This window comes from Convolutriloba macropyga, chromosome 3, assembly GCF_964194025.1.
Source record: "Convolutriloba macropyga chromosome 3, txConMacr16.3, whole genome shotgun sequence".
NCBI classification, from domain to species: Eukaryota; Metazoa; Xenacoelomorpha; order Acoela; family Convolutidae; genus Convolutriloba; species Convolutriloba macropyga.
Genome location: NC_134470.1, coordinates 65847195 through 65870792, shown reverse-complemented (window position 1 = coordinate 65870792; position 23598 = coordinate 65847195). Strand labels below are relative to the sequence as shown.

Sequence of the window (23598 nt, the reverse complement as noted above, 5' to 3'; positions counted from 1 at the left end):
TATACACACTCCTATTACAGAACACTTGCCATTTCAAATTAATTTTTTGTAAAAAAAATCTGTCCCCCCACCCCCAGGTTAGTGGGTGCGTAATGTTAGCACTCCTCGGACGCATGTACCATAATTTTACCTAATTATACTATGTAGAGACAGGTGCTCCGTAACGGGGGTTGCATAGTCTGTAACTGGGGTTGCATCTTTGGGGGCACAAAGAAAAGATTCTGCCAGTAATATGCCCCCACTAACCTGGGGGGGGGCACAAACGGAAAAGATCCAAAAACATTTAACTTTAAGCTTCGACAAACATGCGCTGGCCGGCCTCCTGTTAACGCGTTATTAAGCCGTAGAGCGGCATAGGAGTTCACATTGGCGAATTTTAATTATTGATATAAATTGTGCACGTGAATATCTCATCAAAATGGCATTAAATAAAGTAGTCACCTCGACAAGTTTGAAAGGGACTGCTGCTAAGATAGTAGGAGGATCGAATGCTACTCCGTCTATTTGGAACACTACTCTGAAAGATCTGCAGCCTCTGAAGCTGATCAGACGCACTGATGGGGGCACTCTGGTGTATTCTGTCACAAGGGTTAACTTTGGAGGCATCTACAGGTGAGTGGTTATCCGAGCTCTTATTGCGCCTCTTAAAGGCTGTGAAAGCCGCGAAAAATTTTGATTAGAGCTAAATTATATTCAATGCAATAATTCATTTTACAAAGAAGAGATCTTTCCCATCAGAAACACTAGACTAGGGGTCGTATAGCTGACGGGAGGGCTATACTTGGGGGGGGGGGGGGGGGGGTATAATGGTGGGTAAAAATCAAACGTTCGAGTCTTTCCCATTTTAGCCCCGCCATCTAGCGGGGCTGTACCACTTGGATCTATTCTGTTTCGCCCCCCCCCCCCCAGCTTAGTGAGCATAAATCTTTTATGACCCCCATGCGCACGTGCTGTTTTCTTACATAGTAACGTGCTTTATAACAACATATAATTTGTAACTTGGGGGGGGGGGACAGAATAAATCCCAAAAAAGTAAATAAAATTCAAAATCTTGCTTAGGAATGCATAGGTCTTGCCTTTTTTCGGATCTATTCTGTGACTCTCAGTCTTGCTAGGTTATTTGAAAAATCTATCCTAAGAGATTCCTGGAAAATTTGGACACTGGTTTTTATTACCTGCACGAAAGGTTGTTGCTCAAACTGAATGTAAACGGTTAAAGTGAAACGGCTAATATTCTGGCGGGAAATTATCTCTAGTCATGTTGACTCTAGTCATCTCTAGTCATGAAAACTGACTTTGGAGATTTTCCAGTACAATATTTGTCGTACTCCTCATTTCTCCTACTCTCTCATTCTGGGTTCTCCAAAACAGGAAACGGATCTATTCTGTTTCGGCCCCCCAGTGTTTTTTATGACCCCCAGATACAAATTATATGTTGTTATATAGCACGTTACTATGTAAGAAAATAGCACGTGCGCCTGGGGGTCATAAAAAATTTGTGCTCACTAAGCTGGGGGGGGGGGGGGGACAGAATAGATCCCAGGAAACAATAGAACAGGACAAACAACTAAAAATATCGGGGCTTTCCCATTATAGCCCCAGCGCCAAAAAATTAACTACCCATCATGGCAAGCTTACTCTAATTGGGGGGGGGGGGGGGTATAGGTTATCTCACCACTAAGCTGGAGGAGCTATAATAGGAATTACCCTAAATATCAGATAGCAAAAAAGGGGGTCTTTCCTAATAGCCCCACCCCCCAGCTTAGTGGTCAGATAACCTTTAGCCCCCATCATGGTAAATATTTTTTAAAAGCCATTTTGCAGAGACTTTCCAGCTGAAAAAATTTTGGGTATCGTTTCCGTTTGTGCCCCTCCCCCAGCTTAGTGGGCGCATATTATTTGCAAACCCCAGATGCACGTGCCATATTTTTACATAATGATTTACTATATAATGGCGCGTGCTCTGTAACTGGGGGGCACAAAACGTACTGAGGGGGGAACAAACGGAAAAGATCCACATTTTGAAGACACCCGAACTATTTTAGGGATAGGTATTTCTTGATTTGGATCTATTCTGTTTCGCCCCCCCCCCGTGTTTTTTATGACCCCCCAGTTACAAATTATATGTTGTTATACAGCCTGTTACTATGTGAGAAAATAGCACGTGCGCCTGGGAGTCATAAAAGACTTATGCTTACTGGGTGCATGTTTGTATACCCCCAAAGGCACATACAATATTATTTCACAATGATAAACTAGGTAACGGCATGTGCTCTGTAACGTGGAAGGATAGAGTGAGTACAATAAAACAGGACAAAAAATTATCGAGGCTTTCCCATTATAACCCCACTCCCACGAAATTGTGACTACGCATCATGCTAAGTTTACTCTGTTTGGCAGGGGGGCTAAAGGATATCTGACCACTAAGCGGGGCAGCAAGAATAACAGCAGTGACCCTAAAAATCAGATAGGCAAAAAGATTGTCGAAAATTTTCTCAATTTGAGTTAAAAATAGACTTGAGATTCTTCCAGCTTTCTCTGAGTGGTTTAGTCCCTCTCCTTTCATTTCGGACTTGGGACTGATACCGGTGGAGATCGTGTTCTGAAATTGGGGGGGAAGGGCGTAACGTACCGGGGGGGGCACAAACGGAAAAGATCCGATTTTTTTATGATTCATTCACAATAAAATTTTATCTATGGATATATGGAAAATTTGGTACGTTGTTGTAGTCTTTGAAAACACCTTCTATGATCAAAGTGCATTCAAAATATCTTTTGAAAGCATTTTAAACATAGAAGCTTAGTAGACTTATATCTTTTAAGCCCCCCAGGTGCACGTGTTATGTTTTCACATAGTTACGTGATATATAACATATAATATGTAACTGAGGGGCTCAAAACGTACTGAGGGGGAACAAACGGAAAAGATCCAAATTTTGAAGACACGAAATATTTTAGGGGATAGGTATTTCTGGATTTGGATCTATTCTGTTTCCCCCCCCCCAGTGTTTTTTATGACCCCCAGTTACAAATTATATGTTGTTATACAGCCTGTTACTCTGTGAGAAAATAGGGATCTTTTCCGTTTGTGCCCCCCCAGCTTAGTGGGTGCATATTATTTGCAACCCCCAGACTCACGTGCAATATTTTTACACAATGATTTACTATGTAATGACACGTGCTCTGTCACTGGGGGGAGCATAACGTACTGGGGGGCACAAACGGAAAAGATCCGAAAATAGCACGTGCGACTGGGGTTCATAAAAGATTTATGCTTACTAAGCTGGGGGACAGAAACAGAATAGATCCCTGGATTTTTTCTGTATGTGCCCCCAGCTTTCTGGGTGCATGTTTTTTACACCCCCAAAGGCACATGCAATATTATTTCACAATGATAAACTAGGTAATCGCATGTGCTCTGTACCGTGGAAGGATAGAGTCAGTACAAAAAACAGGACAAAAAATATCGGGGCTTTCCCATTATAACCCCACCCCCACGAAATTGTGACTACTTATGATTCTAAGTTTACTCTGGTTGGCAGGGGGGCTAAGAGTTATCTGACCAATAAGCGGGGGAGCAAGAATAACAGCAATGATCCTAAATATCAGATAGCCAAAAAGACTGTTGAAAATTTTCTCAATTTGAGTTAAAAATAGACTTGAGATTTTTCCAGCTTTCTCTGAGTGGTTTAGTCCCTCTCCTTTCATTTCGGACTTGGGACTGATACCGGTGGAGATCGTGTTCTGAAATTGGGGGGAAGGGCGTAACGTACCGGGGGGGGGCACAAACGGAAAAGATCCGATTTTTTGATGATTAATTCACAATAAAATTTTATCTATGGATAAATGGAAACTTTGGTACGTTGTTGTAGTCTTTGAAAACACCTTCTATGATCAAAGTGCATTCAAAATTTGTTTTGAAAGCGTTTTAAACATAGAAGCTTAGTAGACTTATATCTTTTAAGCCCCCTCCCAGATGCACGTGTTATGTTTTCACATAGTAACGTGTTATATAACATATAATTTGTAACGGGGGGGGGGGTTGGCATAAAAAACTCTGGGGGAAGGGGCCAAATAGAATAGATCCAATAAAAATCCTTTTGCTCATGTTTTCTTTGATCATTTCATTTGTTCCAATGTTTTTGTGCAGTTTCACTTGCAAATCAGTCAAATGTTTAAAAGTAATTTAGACTTTCTCTTACTTCAGTTCATTTCATTTGTTCCAATGTTTTTGTGCAGTTTCACTTGCAAATCAGTCAAATGTTCAAAAGTAATTTAGACTTTCTCTTACTTCAGTAATTTTCATACTCAAAAACCGGATTTCAAATTTGAGTGCAAAATTGTACATTTTTTTTGAGATTTTGATTCATGTTAGGACTTCGTTGAAATTTTGTTTTATAATCCCAAAAATGTCTATAAATCACATCCTAGAGCTCTAAACAGCCTTTTATTTTTCAGGCAGGATTCATGTTCTGCAAGATTCTTGCAAGAACTTTGAGGTATCGAATTATCTTGTAAGGAGTTTGCAAGTTTGGAATCGGCTCATCGTGAGTGTATTATATATCATCTTCAATTGCCATAAAAACATTTCGAGTAGCATTTCGTTTGTTCTTACGAGACGATTTTTTGTCGCCTGTATCAAAATGTTGTGTATGTTCGTGTGTAACTTCAGGATATTGATTTAAATTTACCTGCTCAAAAAGATATCGTGTTAATAGAGCACGTGTACTTTGGAGTTGCAAGTAATAAACGACATCTAAGCCGGGGTCAGTTGCGACTTCTAAGATGGGGGGTCACAAACGAAAAACATCGAAAACTACATTACGGGGAGGTTAATAATTTTATGGAAAAAGTTGCTGTAATGGGAAAGAGCCGCATCTTAGGGGGCATAAAATTCGTATGAATACCCCAGTTTGTTGGACAAAATGATCATTTTTTTAAATCACCTCGGTAGTATTTGTTAATGATTTTTCCAAATCTCGAAATATAGTGAACGCAAATTCATAAACATTCCAAAGCGAGTTCCTTTTGTTTTATATCAGTCGATGCGAGTTTATCATAACTTTATTAGTGCTAAAAATGTAAAACCAACTTGTCCAATTAAAGAGAACATCCAGATAAAAAATTGCCTTTTTCCCACAAGCTGCAGTAATTTGAGTCTCGCGTGAAAAATGTTCCTTTTGATTTGAAATCAAAACAAGGCGGCTCGGTAATGTGCAATGGCACATAAGGTTCCGACCCCGCCCATCCACAATTTTGGCATAATTGTCTACCAAATGAGGAACAGATAGAAAAACCCAAAAATTATTTTTTGCGAATCCCAAAAAAGCCCAAGTCTTTTTCAAAAAATTCTGTATGAACGATAAGATAGCCTCCAAAGCAAATAACTCAGTGGAGTAAAAATTGATGCATTAGATTGCTGTAATATGTCAATACTAAGAAAGCGAGTCAAAACGAACAGCAAAATCAAACAACAACAACAACAAACATTAATTACATCAAAAAATTTATGTCCCTCTTAAAAACTAAATTTAATAACAAAGTCAACATACCGTCAGATAAACCTGAAACTAAACAAAAATAACTTATAAATCACCAGAAAACATATGCGACCAGTCCATAAAAAGGTTTGGTAACAATTATACAAAAAAGAACAAAAACAGAAAAGTAAAAAAAATTAACTTATTTCTTTTAAAACAATTAACTTCAAAGTAATAAATACCATTAGGAATAAATTAATATTACCACAAATTTGCGATTACCACTGCTTCTATAGAAGGGCATTAGGACCTGACCTTATTCATTTTTTAGAGCGGCTAAAAAGAACAACAAAGAACAAACAAAATTTCAATTGAAACTTGCCAGAAAACGCTGTCAAAACCGTCAAGCCAAATTTTGGCACTCAAAATATATTTGATTGCGCCTTCTTCAAACAGCTATAATGTAGTACGTGGCCATGCATTAGTAAGACTAGGTAACAAGTAGACAAAAAAGCGAAGTGCTAAAGTATGTAATACTTTTAATTTTTTTTTCGAAACAAAATTACATTCAATGTCATGAAAGGCATTAATTACAAAAAGAGCTATTTAAATATCGTCGTTTTTTCATGAAAAGGAAACCCTCGAGACCTGTAATTATCCAGAATATTTCTTGCATCTACAAAAAGAACGTCAAATATGACAAAAATCAAATTAATTTAATTTTTTTTTGTGAAAAAGCGGTGTCGAAGCCAGTAAGGTCATAACAAAATCTTTAAAAAAAAGATTTTGGGACACCAATCCCTTTTATTCCCTTGACACCCATAATGTCATATTTGACCTGTAATCAACTAACGAGATTAGGTAACAAAAAGAATTATAAAAAGAACAAAATTGCGAAGTTAAAAAAGTTTTTTTTTTAATTTTGGAAAACGATGGGTTTGAAAGTCATAAAAGCCATCAGCTATATGCTAATATCAGAATATCGGTTTTTCTATTCTTCCATGAAAAGCCAATGAAAGCTATCACTATACAGGAAATTTCATTCGACCGAAACGACCAAGTATAAATGACAGTTAAGACAAAATTAAAAAATTCAATTGATTTCTTCAAGAAAGAGGCGTCGAGGCCATTAAAACGATGATTTTTATCTTTCAGGATTTTAATATGTTCAATTGTGCTTTAATTTGAATGCTAATAAGGTGACATGAGAACTGTCAATAATGTGATAATGTGACAAAATTAGAAAACGTGAAAAACTGGCAATTATCAAAACAAACAAAAATCTAAAATCTTGTAGTATCAAAGCCAGAAAACAATAATTTCAGGCTTAAAACTGCAACCGAGAATAAATGTTAACTCAGTAGAAAGAAGAAGCAGTCTTTTTTTGCTGACACTAAGCTGGAAGTTGAACAAATTAAGCAAAAAATAGAGGAAAAGTTAATTAAGCCATTATTTATTGAAAAGTCAATTATTTTTAAAAAAGAAACGACCATAAACTTTCAATTAAAAAACTAAATGCATTAGTTTGAGCTGTTTAGCAAGCGAATTGGTTGGACCTATCACTCCTGAGCTTTGATTTGATATGTTCTGTTCTTTATTATTAAAAAAAAGTCTTTTTTTTTTAAAAAAAAAAGACCGACTGATTACAACCCGATTTTTTTTGGATTGTAACAGTCCAAGAAGGGCCCAAAACTACCCCTGTTAATACTTATTGTCCGTTAAGAACAATTGATTTTTCGAATGTTGTAGATATAAGTAATTTCTGAGTTGAAACTCAAAATAAATTTTGCATTTTTGATAATCAGCGAGTAAAGTTAGCAAAAAACGGCAAAGTTTTAACTACAAGGCACTCTCTGCGGACTCTGAAGTAGAAATAGCCCCCCTCTGAGTCTACAAAGTTTGTATGAGTGTTGTTTGGGGGTGTACTGTAGGCAAATTTAATCAAAGTGGACTAAAGTAGCTTATTTCGTGCTGTTGTTGATGAAAAAGGCTAAATTTTGAAATGTTTATCCAGATTTTTTGACCAAAAAATTAAATCAAAACAATCAAAAATGCTTGTTCGTCTTCAAAAATAAAATCAACGACACTATTCTTAAAAATTATAACAAATTTTAGCAAAATTGACGAAAATTTAGGCAAAAATTCCGGAAAATGTGAATAAAAACAACGTGAATTCACTCTTCTTTTCTCAGAAGTTTAAGCCTCGATAACTCCCTGTAGAAAACGAAAATTAAAAAAATCTTTTTAATTCTATATTCTACGCTGGACGAGCTTTCTAATGATACCAGTCTCAACTCTCTACGATGAATATATCGAGCGGCGAAAATTCACGGAACAAAAAAAAACCCAGTTGAGTATATAGTTCCTCCCCCCTCAAGAGGGTCGGAACAACAAGGCGGCTCAGCAATGTGCGATGGCACATAAGGTTCCGACCCCGCCCGTCCACAATTTTGGCATAATTGTCTACCAAATGAGAAACAGATAGAAAACACAAAAATTATTTTTTGGGAATCTCGAAAAAAAACCCAAAAAAGCCCAAGTATTTTTCAAAAAAAAATTGTGAATGAACGATAAGATAGCCTCCAAAGCAAATAACTCAGTGGAGTAAGGTAAGTAAAAATTGAAGCGTTAAATTGCTGTGATATGCCAATATTAAGAAAGCGAGTCAAGACGAAGAGCAAAATCAAACAACAACAACAACAACAAACATTAATTACATCAAAAACTTTTGTCCGTTTTAAAAAACAAAATTTCATAACAAAATCAACATACCGTCAGATGAACCTAAAACTAAACAAAATAACTTATAAATCACCAGAAAAGATATGGACCAGTCCATAAAAAGGTTTGGTAACAATTAGACAAAAAAGAACAAAAACAGTAAAGTTAAAAAATTCGCTTATTTTTTTAAAACAATTAACTTCAAAGTAATTAAAACCTTTTGAAATCAAGTAAAATATCTCAAAAGATCATAATTACCAATGTTTCTATAGAAGGGCATTAGGACCTGTCTTTATTCATTTCTTTAAGTGGCTAAAAAGAACAATAAAAAACAACAAACAAAAATTCAATTGAAACTTGACAGAAAACGCTGTCAAAACCGTCAAGCCATATTTCGGCCCTCAAAATATATTCGTTTGCGCCTTCTTCAAACACCGATAATGTAGTATTTGGCCATTTATTAGTGAGACTGGGTAACAAATGGACAAAAAAGAGAAAAAGGCAAAAGTATGTAATAGTGTTGATTTTTTTCGAAACAAAATTATATCCAAAGTCATGAAAAATATAAATTACAAAATGGAATATTTAAATAGTGTCGTTTATTCATCCAAAGGAATTCTTTTAGACCTGCAATTATCTAGAATAAATCTGGCGTCTACAAAAAGAACGTCAAACATGACAAAAATCAAATTAATTTACTTTTTTTTGTGAAAAACCGGTATCGAAGTCAGTAAGGTCATAACGCATTCTTTAAAAAAATAGCTTTTGGGACATCAATCCCTTATGACACCTTCACTTGACCCCCATAATGTTATATTTGACCTGTAATTAACGAGATTAGGTACCAAAAAGAAAAATAAAAGGAACAAACTTGCGAAGCTAAAAGTTTTTTTATTTTTAGTTTTGGAAAACGATTGTTTTCAAGGTCATGAAAAACATCAGCTATCTACTATTATCAGAAAATCGGCTCATCTGTCCTTCCATGAAAAGCCAGTGAAACCTATCACTATACAGGAAGTTTCATACAACTGAAATGACAAAGTAAAAATAACAGTTAAAGACAAAAAATAAAAAAATTTAATTAATTTCTTGAAGAAAGAAGTGTCGAGGCCGTTAAAACGATAATCTATATCTTTAAGGATTTTAATATGGTCAATTTTGTTTCATTTTGAACGCTAATAATGTGATATGAGAACTGTCAGTAATGTGATAATGTGACTAGAAAAGGTGACAAACTGGCAAATTTCTAAAAACAAAAAAAAAATCTGAAAACTAGTAGTATCAAAGCCAGAAAACAATAACTTCCGGCTTAACAACCAATCGAGTCTAAATTTCAAATCAGTAGAATGAAGAAGCGTTCTTTCTTTGCTGACACTAAGCTGCAAGTTGGCCAAACTAAGAAAAAAATAGAGGAAAAGTTCAATAAGCCATTATTTATTTATTTTTTTATTTTAAATTATTATTATTATTATTTTAACCAAATATTTTTGAAAGTCGAAACGATCATAATCATTCAAGTAAAAACTAAATGAATTAGCTTGGAGCTGCTTAGGAAGCCAATTGGACCTATCACTCCTGAGCTTTCATTTGATATGTTCTGTTCTTTATTATTAAAATAATGTCTTTTTCCAAAAAAAAGACCGACTGATGGCACGAATTCTTTTTGGATTGTAACAGTCCAAGATTGGCTTAAAACTAGCCCTGCTAATGCTTATTGTTGGTTAGGAACTATTGATTTTTCGAATATTGTAGATATAGATAATTTGTTAGTTAAAAACACAAAAAAAAATTCTTCATTTTTGATAATAAACGAGTAAAGCTAGCAAAAAACGGCAAAGTTTTAATTACCGAGCACTCTCAGCGGAAATTGAAGCAGGAATAGCCCTCTTCTGAGTCTACAAAGATTGTAATAGTGTTGTTTGGGGGTGTAGAGCCGGCAAATTCATTCAAAGTGGACTAAAGTAGCTTATTTCGTGTTGTTTTTGATGAAAAAGGCTGAATTTTGAAAATTTTATCCAGAATTTTTTGACCAAAAAAATTAAATCAGAATAATCAACAAGGTGTTTTTGTCTTTAAAAATAAAATCAACGACACTATTCTTAAAAATTTCAATAAATTTTAGCAAAATTGACGAAAATTTAGGCAAAAATTTTGAAAAATGTGAATAAAAACAACGTGAATTCACTCTACTTTTCTCAGAAGTTTAAACCTCGGTAACTCCCTGTAGAAAACGAAAAACTGAAAAATCTTTTTAATTCCATATTCTACGCTGGACGAGTTTTCTAAGGATACCAGTCTCAACTCTCTACGATGAATATTTCGATCGGCAAAAATTGACTGAACAAAAAAAACCCATTTGAGTATATAGTTCCTCCCCCCTCAAGAGGGGTCGGAACAATTAAAACCTGAGCTTAACTCAATGGAGGCATAACCGAGTTGAACAGATTTCAAATGGCATTCAACAGCGTAATGCTGCTTGCTTAAAAATTGTAAACTTCTAAACTTCGATGACTATGCGTTGATTGAAATGAACAATAAAGAAAGGGCTTTTGAACCTATATAAAAGTTGGTAAGCAAAAAGTTTTGAAGAAAAAGTGTCACACAACGAGTCTTTCTTTTTCAAACGGGAAATAGAATAAAATTTGATAAGGAATTCAAACTGGCGAAATAAAAACTGGGAAAACTTTAACCACTGAAAAAATCTCGGGTATAATTATAGTTTTGCTCAACGTTTCCCCGCTAACGACCCTACATTGCATTTTATGTTTTGTTTTAGAACTTGTCACTGATTTTATCTTGAACACCAACAGTCAGTAAGCACAGCCTTATGCTACGAATTAAAAGTACCATTCATCACGCACAACTACTCCAACTTGTGGTCAAAATTTGAACACAATTTTTCAACAACTAGTGGTCTTGCCTACCTATGAAACTGAGAAAATGCGCAATGACTATTAATCAGACACGACAATATAAATTTGACGAACGCTGATGTTAAACTCAAATGCAAACTCAAAAGTAGTTGAATGAACGTAAAGTTTTCGACAAAAAATTTTTGCTTGTAAAATTTGGATAGAGTTGCCATTTTTGGGGGTTTCTGGCGGGTCACCAGTTTTGTATTATCTCAATTTCGTAGATATTCCAGATCACTACTGTGAGTAATCATCGGTTCATGAGTTATTTTTGAAATTTGATTACATGTTTGAGTAATTTAACTGGGATTTAGCACGAGGACAATAAATCGGCAAGAAATATACCTGGCTATTTAATATTTCAGTGGAGCTGCTGGTGTTTTGGCTGCGTTTCCATTTCACATTTTCACATCTTCCGACTGAAATTTGATTTCAACGTGAGATCTCTGGCCAACTTCGAATTTTTTCAAACTTGTTTAACCAAGTGAAATCGCTGTCTGCTAGTAAAACACGGGCGAATCACGTCTTTACCTGTTTAATTGTGCAGTTCAGCACCGTTTTCAATAAAACTGTAAAATTGTATTTCTCCAACAAAATTGTATTTCTCCTGCTTTCAACTGTGTAATGAATTCGTTCATATATTTGGAATAGAATTTTCTGCCTATAGAAGCCTCTTAATTGGCACTACCTGTTGAAATTTTGTTGATTGGTTTAGTCTGTGAAAAAATTTGCATGCTAGTTTATTGTTCCGACCCACTTTAGTGAGAACTGTATACTCAACAGTTTTTTAGTCTATTTTTGCCTATCGATATATTCATCGTACAGGACTGTGAGTGGTATCATTAGAAAACTTTTCAAGCATAGAATTTCAGCTTAAAAAATTTTTGTATTTCGTTTTTTTTTCTGAGGAGCTATGTTTAAAGATTTGTGAACGTTTGGCTAACTTGTCTCAATGGTTTTGTATGAAAGTTTAAAGGAAGCCAATGAATCATTTCAGTTGATAGCTTATTGCTTTCATGACTTTGAACTTAATCGTTTTCAGAAATTGTAAACGTATTTTTTAACTTGTACTTTTTGTTTTTTCTCAACTTGTTAATTAGTCTAATTACAGACAGGTCCCATATCGTTTCTGGTGAAATACAAGTCATTTGGTTTAGTTTACTTTTTATCTAATGCTATTTTGACTGACTTTGTTGTTTGTTGTTTGTCTTGTCTCTTACGCTTCGAAATGGCAGTTATCATCGGCCCTCTAAATAGCTATTTTTTAATTTGTATAGTGGTTAGAGCTAAAGCGATTATTAAAAAGGATAAACTAATTTTTTCCAAACGATAGGTGATTTTTGAGGTTTTCTATATTTTTCTCATTTGGTGGACAATTAAATGAAATCAGTGGTTGGACTTGGTCGGAACATTATGTACAAATGCACATTACCGCGAGCCTTCTTATTTAGATCTATAAAAGAGTTCAGGTTTGATGATTTTGGAAATTTTTGAAATTTCAGGCGTGTTCATGGAACACTGAAGGAAATTGCTTCTGATTCACATTTCTCTCTTCATTTCGCTTAAACCCTGTCATCGTTTTTTTTTTTGTTTTATAGACCTTAAAAAAATTTTTCATCAGATTGATATAGTCAGAGCAAACCAGAATATCTTGATTCTTCTGATTTTGGCCTCATCTTTCAGTAGTTTAAAAATTAGTCTTTTTAGTAACCTAACATAAACTCAAGTTCAACAGATCGTTTTTTGAAGTTTTGGTTAGATTCAGGTCCATTTCTCCCATCAATGCTCAAATTGGTGTTACTTAAAAACTTAATCTTTTTCTGGATCAGGCGTTGCAATTATCTTTTTTAACTGTAAAAGTTGCTATAAAATTTTCAAATTTTGATTAAATTTTGAGCACAGGTTCCTTTTTGGTTTTAAAAATGACCATAAATTAAATTTTGTTTTCATAGAGACGTCTTTCGATCTTGGCAGTTTGTTGAAAAAAATTAAGAATTTCGTTTTTATTAACCTTTTTCAAATTTCTGCTTAACTTTCAAGGGTCAGACTTTGTCTTTATGCAAAGTTAAATTAATTCGAATAATTTAACTTGAGTTTTTCTGTTTTTTGTTGTTTTTTTATCTCAAATTTTTTCTTGGTGTTTCTGATTGCTAAAAAATGTTTCTTATGACTTTTTCGTTTTCGTTTTTAATGTGGTTGTGTTGAAATAATGATAATGCTTGCAATTGAGCAATTGAAATATATTAAGTGGACCAACATCATCAGGAAACGCACATTGTCATTTCGCCTATGTTTAGATCATAGGGGTTTTTGTAAAGCTAAATATTAGTTTAACTTCAAGAGATTTGGAGTTAAACTAATATTTTGCCTAATCGTCATTGGTACTTTTGGCTAATCGTCATTGGTACTGTCGGTTTTGAAGATATTAACACCCTATGGAGATTAAACAAGTGAACTACTTGTCTTTTTGTTTTTTTTGCTTAACATTTTTGTTTTCAATATTGTTTTGCTTTTCAGAAATTTTTGTTGACTGGTGGGGTTTATTCATTCTAATTTCTATTAATGTTTGCAGCTTTTCTAGATCTTGTCTTTTTCTTTCTTTTTGTCCTGCTTTACATAATTTTGGATTTTAGCTCATCGTTTTATCCTATCAGTCACAATTTTTAATACTTATAATACTTATTTTGGTTTTTTCTCTATGTTGTTGCTTATTCTTTCTCATTACTGAGACCCTGCGCTTTTCGGTCTTATGGCCAGTTATGGCAATGTTCGATTCAAAATCTTGGGTTGCATCTCACGACGTGTACTGCTGTTTTTAATAGTTCACTATTTATTTTTACTTTTGATTGTTTTTCCATCCGAAAGGAATAATTATAGCCCCCTTCTCCTCCCCATGAAATTATAGCCCCCGTTATGGTATGTTTAACATGATTGGGAGGGGGGGGGGGCTATAGGTTATCTGACCACTAAGCTGGGGGCTATAATGGAAAAGACCTTAATTTTCCACCTGTACCCTTTTTCTGGCCGCCGTAAGTTTTGTTTCATGTGTTTAGTAATATTAATGTGGTGATATAGGTTGAAAATGGTACCAAAAGATGAGCGAGTGGCTGGAGATGTGCTGAGAGAGGTCGAATTACTCACACTTCTGAGAGACAAAAAGTGTATTGGTATGTGACCTTTTTTATCACGCTATTAGTGCTCAATTTTTTTCATTTTCATGAAGATGGATTCTTTTTGCTTTCTGCATCTTCACTGCATTTTATGCTTAGCATCTTAAAACTTCGTTTTGTTAAACAGCTGTTTAGTTAGCCTGGTTGAATTACACCCTACATTTTGTTTTAGTTGAGATCTGATGGTATTGCAGCACCGAATAAAACTCATTTATTGGTCTAAAATATCTTGTTGCTGTGAAATGACATTTAACTCTTCTCAGGTTTTATTATAACTTCATAATATTAATATACAAACGAATAAATATTGCTATTGTAATGTCCTGGAACGTAAATTGTAGCAAAATGCTTCAAAAACAGATCTATTTAAATGTATAAGAGTACCGAAAAAAAACGAAAGCTGTACACACGCATGCTAGAAGGGCTATGGACTTAAATTAACAATTGTTTACATTGTCTTTCTGCAATGGGGAGCAATCTATGACCTGAATATTGTACTCGATCACCTTAAAAACAACTCGTTTCTATCAATTAGACCGACTCTGATTTAAAGTATTAGTTGACTAGTGTTTTGAATGCGGTTATGCGGGAACAGTCTTGACGTTTAACTAGGAAAACTTTTTGGCTTCACAAAAGTTTTTTTTTTCAGCCTCTCATGTATGATATCAATGTTTAATCCTAGTGTTTCTGGATTGTTTTTCAATTGTTAAGGACCATGCCATAATGAATTGGTTTTAACGCTGCGAAATTTGAAATACAAGAAAAACTGGCTGAGAGAAAATAAGACTGAAAAGATCAGACGGTTCTTCTCTTTTCGTCTTCGTCTTAAAAATTGATGTTGCTATTAGAAGGAAGCAGAGTTTGCTGTTTTGGAGTATCAATTGAAACAAACATTTTAAGCGCATTCCTTTTAGTTAAAGTTTCTGAAGATTGGCGTCTCTTCTTCATCTGGAGCATACCATTTTTTAGTCAACTGTGTTAGCAATAATAGACAAAGGAAGTAACTTAATTTTGAGGAAAACTGAAGAAATTGTGCAGAGTGCAAGCTCAAAAAATAATTACAGTTATTTCAAAACTTTGCTGTCTAAATGTTTTGATAAGAAAAATAAACACAATTTTTGACTAAAAAGTTTCAATATTAAATTAATGGATACTTGTTTTTGTTTGCAACCAAAGAACAGAAAAATTGATAAACAATTGAACGATTCTGTTGACAATTTCATGATTAACCTTAGATCTTTTCCTTTAAATTTTAGCATTTGAGACTTGACCATTGGAGTTGCTTCAATTTTTTTTATGGTCAAAGTTCCGTCTGAATTCAAAAAATAATTTTTAATTTATCTGTCAGATTTTTTAACTGTAAAAAAATTAGGGAGAAATTTTTTGAAACGCTGTATCCAGCGTCATCTTCTCCAAAACGAGTTAAATCTTTCTTTTGAAATGGCCTACAATATTCAGATTTTCTTGTCATTGTTTCCATTTAAACGTATTTCACTAAGTGAGGAAAGAACTAATTGTTTTTCGTTTTGTGTAATGGAAATATGCTTTAATGGTTCATTGTGATAATTCTTGGAACTTTTTTTCCAGAAACTCAACGAGCAGAATTTTTTAAAATTGCTGTCGTAGAGAAGCAATTATTGTAAACGTGTGTAACCGTTTTGATTTTCGAGTGACTTTTACGCCCTTAACTTTTTGCGTTTCGCGTGATCTAAATTTGAATCACAATTTCAAGCAGCTGAACTCAATTGGCGGCATTTTAATACTAAAAGCCAAATGAGAAGTGCGTCAAAACTGGTACCATTTTTCACTTTAAATCTTAATAGTGGTATATGATAACCTCTAATGTGGTTATTTGAAGCCCGCTATTGAAAATTGTTGCTTCATTGTTTTTGAAGTTAAAATATATGTTCACTATCTGGAATAGCGAATACCTGTTTCTATTATTTTTAAAGGCGTCTGCTAAAGTTCGTTATTGGCTTCTATTGACATTTTTGTTCGACTTTCAACTCAACTAAATACAAAATGAGTTATGTCTCTTTCTCTTGAACAAAGCCAGTTTCGAAAAACAGAGATAGGTGTATGGAGTATTATTAAACTTAGGGCTTATCTATTTGTGCTGCATTTGAACAATTTGCTATGCATGAAATGCACTATTCTCTTATATGCCGACTGATAAATTAGATAAACCTGATCTAGTGAAATCCACGTTTTTATCGTCTTCTGCTCTTCCTTAGTAATGATTCTTTTGCATGTTTTACTCTGCATTCTTTGGCCCATCGAGTTCAGCGTCTCATCGATTATATCTCTTTGATGATTTCACGGTTACTACACTTAACATTTGCTGCCGTTTTGCTCCGTCCTGGGTATCAACGCTTTTTTTATTGATCCAAAAGGTACAATTCCATCTGAGTCTCTTTGTCTTCCATAACAAAACTTCAACATCATTTTCAGCTGCTTTTTCAAAAAGTCGCCTGATGTTTGATCTGCTCGCCTCTGGTCTCTGTATTGTATTATGATTATCACTTATAAATGACATATTCTGCCTATGACCAGTTCAGCCAGCTTTTTTGTTCTAATAATGAATTGTCTATCGTTCTTACGTAAAAAATGTAACATAAGCTCTAAAAAGTTGTTCCTTAACATAAAAAGTTTTAAATAGGTTTGCGGTGATGCTGTAAGCTGATATAGTATAACCTCTGAAGTGATGGAGAAACTATAAAAATTATCGGCTGCTCGGAGGCAGGAAAAATCCAGCTTTGACGTCTTAGTTTCTCCCTCTGTGGCTCTTGTCTTTTCAACTACTGGTGGTTTAACGAAGTTAGAATTGGAACAGTTGACATATGATAATGTAGTTTTAGAAATTTGTTAACTGTCGTATGTCTGTGATTTTTGTAACTTTTGAGCAAATCAATCAAGAAATTCTGCCATTCACTAGATTTAGCGTCTGACAAATTTCCGCTGTTTTCATCAGACACTAAGTCAGAGGATTGGTAAATGGCGGATTTTAGCTACTCAGTTCGCTAAAAATTATGAATTTCACAGCCCTATCTGTCGATTAACAACTTTCTGTTTATATTATCACATGACGGTTGTTTTGATTCTATTCTAATTTCACAAAACTACGATTAATTGAAAGTACAAGTGCCGCAGAGGTAAAAGCTAGGGTTTGAATGCTGGAATTGAAGACCTTGATTTATAGTTCACATTGTAGTTTTGCAGGCACTTCAGAGGTTTAATTGCATCAGCTTACAGAGTCACCGAAAAACTATGTAAATTATTTGAGGTTAAGAAACAACTTTACACAGCTGATCATACATTTTGTACTTAAGCAAGATAGGCGAACCATTATTAGAACAAAAAAGCGAATTAGTTTGCTACACATAAAGTTGTGAAAACAAAAGTTTTGTGTACAGTTAAATGGAAAAATGAAAAATACTAGTTTATGCTTTTTACTGTTTCACTTATTCTCCATAAGCAATGTTTTCAATCAGTGCAACTGACTCTAGGCAGAATATGTCAACCTATAATTGGTATCCATAATGCAATTCAGGCACAAAAGGGAAGCAGGTCAAGCTACAGGTAACTTTTTTTAAATAAAAAGCAGCTGAAATTGAGGTTGCTGTGTTTATTATGGAACATAAAGAGACCAAGAAAGAGTTGTACCCGTTGAACCAATAAGCATAAAGCGTTGCCATCCGAAAATTAATGGGACAGCTCAATTCGAGTGGCCAACGAATACATAATAGAACAAACAAAGGAATCAATACTAAGGAAGAGCAGAATACGGTAAAAAGGGGGTTTTCATTGGATTAGATCCATTTAATTTGTCAGGTGGCACTTGTAAGAACTATCAAATTTCTTAAGAAGCAATTTTTTTTCAAATGCAACAGGAACAATTAAGTCTTTAAGTTTAATTATACTTCTTGCAGCTAACTCAGTTTCATTTTGCTCGATTTTTTTGCTTGATCGATTTTTTGTCTGACACTTTGATTTTTCGTCCTCAAAAATGAAATAAACTGTTGAAGGCCATAGGAATTAAATTGCTGTTCATTGTTCTTGGGGCGATTTATCCGACGCTAGTCAGTTATGTTTTCCCCATAATTTAGTACTCTTTAAGCATATTGAACGTAGGATTCTTGCACTGCTACGACTGGACGGAAGACAATCGATACTACTACCTGTTGACCAATTACTATGCAAAAGCCACTCCGCTTGAAAAGACAATCAAAACCTTTCGGGATTCGTTCACTTCCGAAGAGGAGAAACGGAGAAAGAGAGGAGTGGGAGGGGGCTTCGAGGACTTTTGTGTCCGACTGATAATCACACTTTCGGAGAGGATCACTACGCTGCATGAGTTGGGTTTCTGTGTAGACGGACTAAACATGGACGCTGTATCAGGTATATTGCCACACACTTAATCAATTTAGAGTCCCACCCGCTACCATTAGATTTCGGGGCCGATCCTACATTTTGATTAAATTTGAACTAGTTTACTTTACTGTCACTGTTGTCCACGAAAGCCTATAAAGCCTATTCATAAAAGCTTTATAGGCTTTCGCGGACAACAGTGACAGTAAGGGAAACTAGTTCAAGTTTGCTCAAAAATGAGAATATTTGTCATTGATATCCGGGATTGCGGAAATTGATGACAAGCCAGAAAGGCTGACAGATTTGTGTAACTATTATTCGGAAACATCCTTGCTAAGGTAACTAATTTCTGCGATTTGAACGTCACTAATTTCCGCAGTTTTTGGTGTCTTTGTCATTGTTATCCGCGTTGCTATTGTCCGAAATTTTAATGTCACTATTATCCACGGCTTATAGTTACAAATTAGCTTAATTGTTTTAATGGCTTTTAATTGCTTTGTTTCAGACAGATTGAAGGGAAAATTTCGAACGAAGCATAAAATTGAAATAGAAAAAGCATGCTCAAATTTGCTGACATTGATGACAAAACCCCTGCTCACAAATTTCGGGAATTGATGACATAAAAACTTGAATTTTTGAGATCAGTGACGGAATTTTGTAAGGATTGTCCTCAACTTTTATTGTCTCTGTTTTCGACAAATTAACCATATTTCTCCCGCGCAGTAAGTGGTGATAAAAAGTCACTCATGTTCGCTAACGCGGGCACTGCTGAATTTGTAGGATTGGCGGCGGAATGGGGTTCAAATTTTGGCTGTATTCCACCGTTCAATATTGAGGACAAAGATGGACATCATTTTCTCTCCTCTTCAATCTTTTAAATTTTACATTCCAATTTCTTAACTAATTTTTAAAGATTAACATAGCGACCCAATATCTCACAAAAGATTCCTTGTAATCAGAAAAAAATCATTCGTTTTCATTCAACCCGGAGGACAAGTTGATGCGTCTTTTTACTCCCATAGTGGTTGGTGCAATTATCTTCTTCATGCGGTACATGCAATTTTTCAGGTACAAATTATGAAATAAAGATGTTCATTTTCTACTCAATGAGAAGAAGTGCCGATTAATTCCCCATAGTGTACTGATTTTGCATTAGAGTGGGTGAAAATTTTTTTCAGATATTTAACCCGTTTAACCAGCATAAAATTACATCATTTCTCCTTGTTTTGATGTGTGAGAAGCTGATGATATCTCCACTGATAATTTTATCAGCCATTCGATGAGTATCAGTCGTTTACGAAATTGCACATTGATTGAGTTTAAGTTATAAGTTTTAATAAAGCAGATCCTTAAAATTTAAAATTCAAAATGAGCTCATCTTCGGAGCATAAATGTCTAAAAATGAATTTTCACATGGCCAAATTGTTGCAACTGTTTTTTAATCTATAAACTTTTATAGATTTGTCTCAAAAGATCTCGAAAATTGAGAGCTCAAAAAATTTTGAATTATTAATTTTAAGCAATTTTAACGTTTCCATTGACAAGTTTTGATCTCTGTCTCATCTGTGAAGGGGAAAATGGAACTTCAATAATGAAATAAAGAACAGCAGACGGGCTAAAATATAATTAGAATGTCAGAGAAACAGTTTGGTGATGTTGTTCCTGAACCACAGAAAACGGCAAATCTTCGTAAATATAAACGATTTAAATAAAATTCAGTCATTTCAGCGTGTTTGCAATTCCCACCACAAATTACTAATTGACTTTTTTGATCAGACATGTTTAACAATTTGTTTCACAGTGCCAAAAAATCTTTTGTCTAAATATTACAAAACCCTGTTGTCCCTCATCCGTAATTGCTTTGGCACCCAAATATGCTGCTCACAGTTCTATTTGAACTAACAAGACTTTTTTCGACACTCTGAATTTGGTGCCCGGTTGTTTTCAATTTGGCTAAAACATTGTAAAATTTGCCTTGTTTGGGAGATAAAGCAGTCAGTTTTGCCCCAATAAAGATTGGGGAAAACAAAAAGTTAGAAGGAAGCGAACTTTTTTAGTAGTAAAATTTTCTAACATTTTTGCACTAAAAACAGAATAACAGAATGTATATTAAAAAATTAACAGTTAACAAAATGTAACATAAGAAATTTACAAAACTCGTGTCAAATTTGTCAATTTTTACAAAATTGTATGTCTCAATAAATATTTTTTTCCCTGTATTGTGAGCCTGAAGAACAACGGGGGAAGAACGAAAACTTTATTAGTACACAAATTATTATTTAGAGTTTTAGCTTCTTTGCTTAATTTCTTAATAAAATTCATGTGACTGGGTTAATTTGACTCTTTTTGTAATTAAATCTATTAATGTTTTCTAATTGACATCAAAATCTACTTGCAATTAATTTTTAAATTTTAATCTATTTTTTTAGGCTAAAACGTGTCAGAACACAAGATATTGTTCATTAACAAACCTTTTTTTTAACTCTCTCGATTGTTCAAAATTGAAATCGAATTACTGATGCGCTTCTTGAACATAATTATTTTTTCCAAGTGAAAGACCTTTTGAAGTACGTTTTGTTTATTTTTGCTCTAAAAACATTTCCAAATATTCGCTTTTTGTTTAAAAACAATCGTGAAATATAGCCATACACTGTGACTATAATTGAAAACATTTGCATTTTTTTTCGACAGAGCTTACTACTTCTATTATTTAGTGGATGTTGACGGGAAGTTCCTGCTAACAAGATATGAAAAGATAAAGATGTACAAGTACACGAAGCTGTATCAGAATTTTGGGGACAAGTTTGTGATGACAGAAGAGGATAAAAACAAATGCAACTGCTACAAGAGACTCGGATCCCTCTTACAGACTGCAGTCTCCCTTCATGGTTCTAAAACAGATGATTTAGGTACATTCGGTTACTTTATGAAATTTACCCCCCAGCTCATTCGAAATAGAGCCTATGGACCCCTTTTTACCTTACACAGTGAAACGAAACTTGTTACATCTTTTGATAAGAAGCATACTAAGTTTTCTAACATTTTTGCACTAAAAAACAAAATGTATATAAAAAATTAACAATTAACAAAATGTAATATAAAGTTTACAAAACTTGTGTCAAATTTGTCAATTTTTACAAAATTGTATGTCTCGATAACTCAACAAATTTAAGGAAAATCTTTCAATTGAAATATTTTGCGGTGTTCAAAAATTTTTTATTAAGTTTGTCGAGATCCTTTCGCCGAACGTTTTTCAAATCTTCAAAAACAAGGCTTGTTTAATGTTTTTCAAATTGGTTTGTTGTTATCATCGAAGACTGGTAATTTCCATCTACATGTCTTTTGGAAATTATACCAGGAGTTTTGTTTTCTATGGCTTTTGCTTTGATAAAGACTCCAACTTCAATAACTTATTCGTTTCCGAAAATTAACTTTACTAGAACGTTGGGCTATATATGAACGTTGGATAATAGAGTGTAAGGTGAAGAGTTTCAACCCACACTCCTATTTGGGATCTAATTTTTTTCGGCGCCCAATATTTTTAAGCCCCCAGCTTATAATTTGTGTTGTTATATAGTATTTTACTATGTAAAAAAGTAGCGCGTGCGTAAAAGTTACATACCCGATAAGCTGGGGAGGGGAGAATGGATCCCTTTTTGTCTCATTCTCAGATTTCATCTAATCCTGTATCCCACTTAATTTCCCTTCCCTCTCACGGTCATTCAAGTCGTCACTGTTTTTTATAGCTACAGGTTATTTGTTCACGACCTGAATTTCCTGTATATGTATCCCGCAAAATCATTTTAACCATTCTCGCATAATTAAAGTACCTGGTGGGGGAGATCTATACGTTATAGCTAATCTATGACGGAAATTTTAGTTGGAAAACCATGGACTTCTTTTCTTTTTTCGAAAACGGACTACTGTCTTCAAACGCTTCAATTAACTTTTAAAGTACGCTTAGTTTGAAACTAATTTTGCAGATTTTTGAAGAATCGTGGCAGCTCTCCAGACGTGTTGAATTTGTTTTGAAAACAATCCAGTAGATTTGGGTCTGATCAGTGGTTGGTTCTGGGACTACCACAATCCTGGAGGTTATCTTCAGAATTGTTTCAAGAATATACTACAGCTAAAATAAAGAGTGCTTTAGAATTGTCAGATTTTATTGGGAAGTTGAAGAGCGGGAAGATAGAGAATCATATAGTGCTGCTCAAACACCCACACATTGCTACTTCATCCGAATATTTGAGCGCGGCTGACCAAAACGATGCCAATCAACAAAATGCTGCCTCGTGTCCTCTAACTTTCCAGAACTACCCCAGAATTCAAGATGGAGAGTAGTATGAACAAGAACCGTAATATTAAACGGAACTGTTTCCTCCTCCCGTGCCCCTGCCTCGGGTAGATTGATTACATCTATAATTGCTTTTTGACGGATTTTCTCCATTTCAAGCTACGCAAACCGTTTAACAAAGCAAAATTACCCCCTTTTATGTTGAGACAATGTTATGTTAACAAAAATGTTGGTAGAGGGTACGCAACAGTTCCCGTTGAAATATAGACATATAAGTATTCGAGTTGATATTTCATCCAGATGTTAATATTTTATGTTAACTTTAGTCAACGTTGTTTAATTTAACTCTATATATAAAAACGAAAAAAAAGACAGACACCAGTACATAGAAACGTTGGGCCACTAAACGAAGTGCGTAATTGGCAGATAATGGCGTTTTTCGTCATCAATTTGTAAACGAATCTCTGTAGTCATGTAATGGGTAGTGTACCAAAAAAACTTGACATATCGTTGTTAGGAGGATTCACAAATGTTTTTTTTAAACAAAAAGTATAAAAAACAGTTGTGAACTCCTCCCTGCCCCCATAAAAAATCCTGTTTTCTACTATTTCTGGAAAGTGGATTTAAAGTGGTTTTTTTCAAATATCGTAAGA

General features: G+C 34.5%; 1 protein-coding gene across 2 annotated transcripts; it reads left to right on the top strand.

Moving 5' to 3' along the window:
- The first annotated feature begins 360 nt into the window (after positions 1–360).
- Positions 361–23120, top strand: LOC142337212 (uncharacterized). Of its 2 annotated transcripts, none has more exons than XM_075386346.1 (5): positions 361–612; positions 14189–14280; positions 18415–18681; positions 21366–21560; positions 22635–22779. In XM_075386346.1, exons 1-5 carry the CDS (start codon positions 419–421, stop codon positions 22640–22642), a joined length of 756 nt encoding a protein of 251 aa, XP_075242461.1. In that variant the 5' UTR covers positions 361–418; the 3' UTR covers positions 22643–22779. The 2 variants fall into 2 exon arrangements, with proteins under 2 accessions (XP_075242461.1, XP_075242460.1); XM_075386345.1 differs by lacking the exon at positions 22635–22779 and adding an exon at positions 22802–23120 and having other exon boundaries at positions 363–612.
- Positions 23121–23598: the final 478 nt, after the last annotated feature.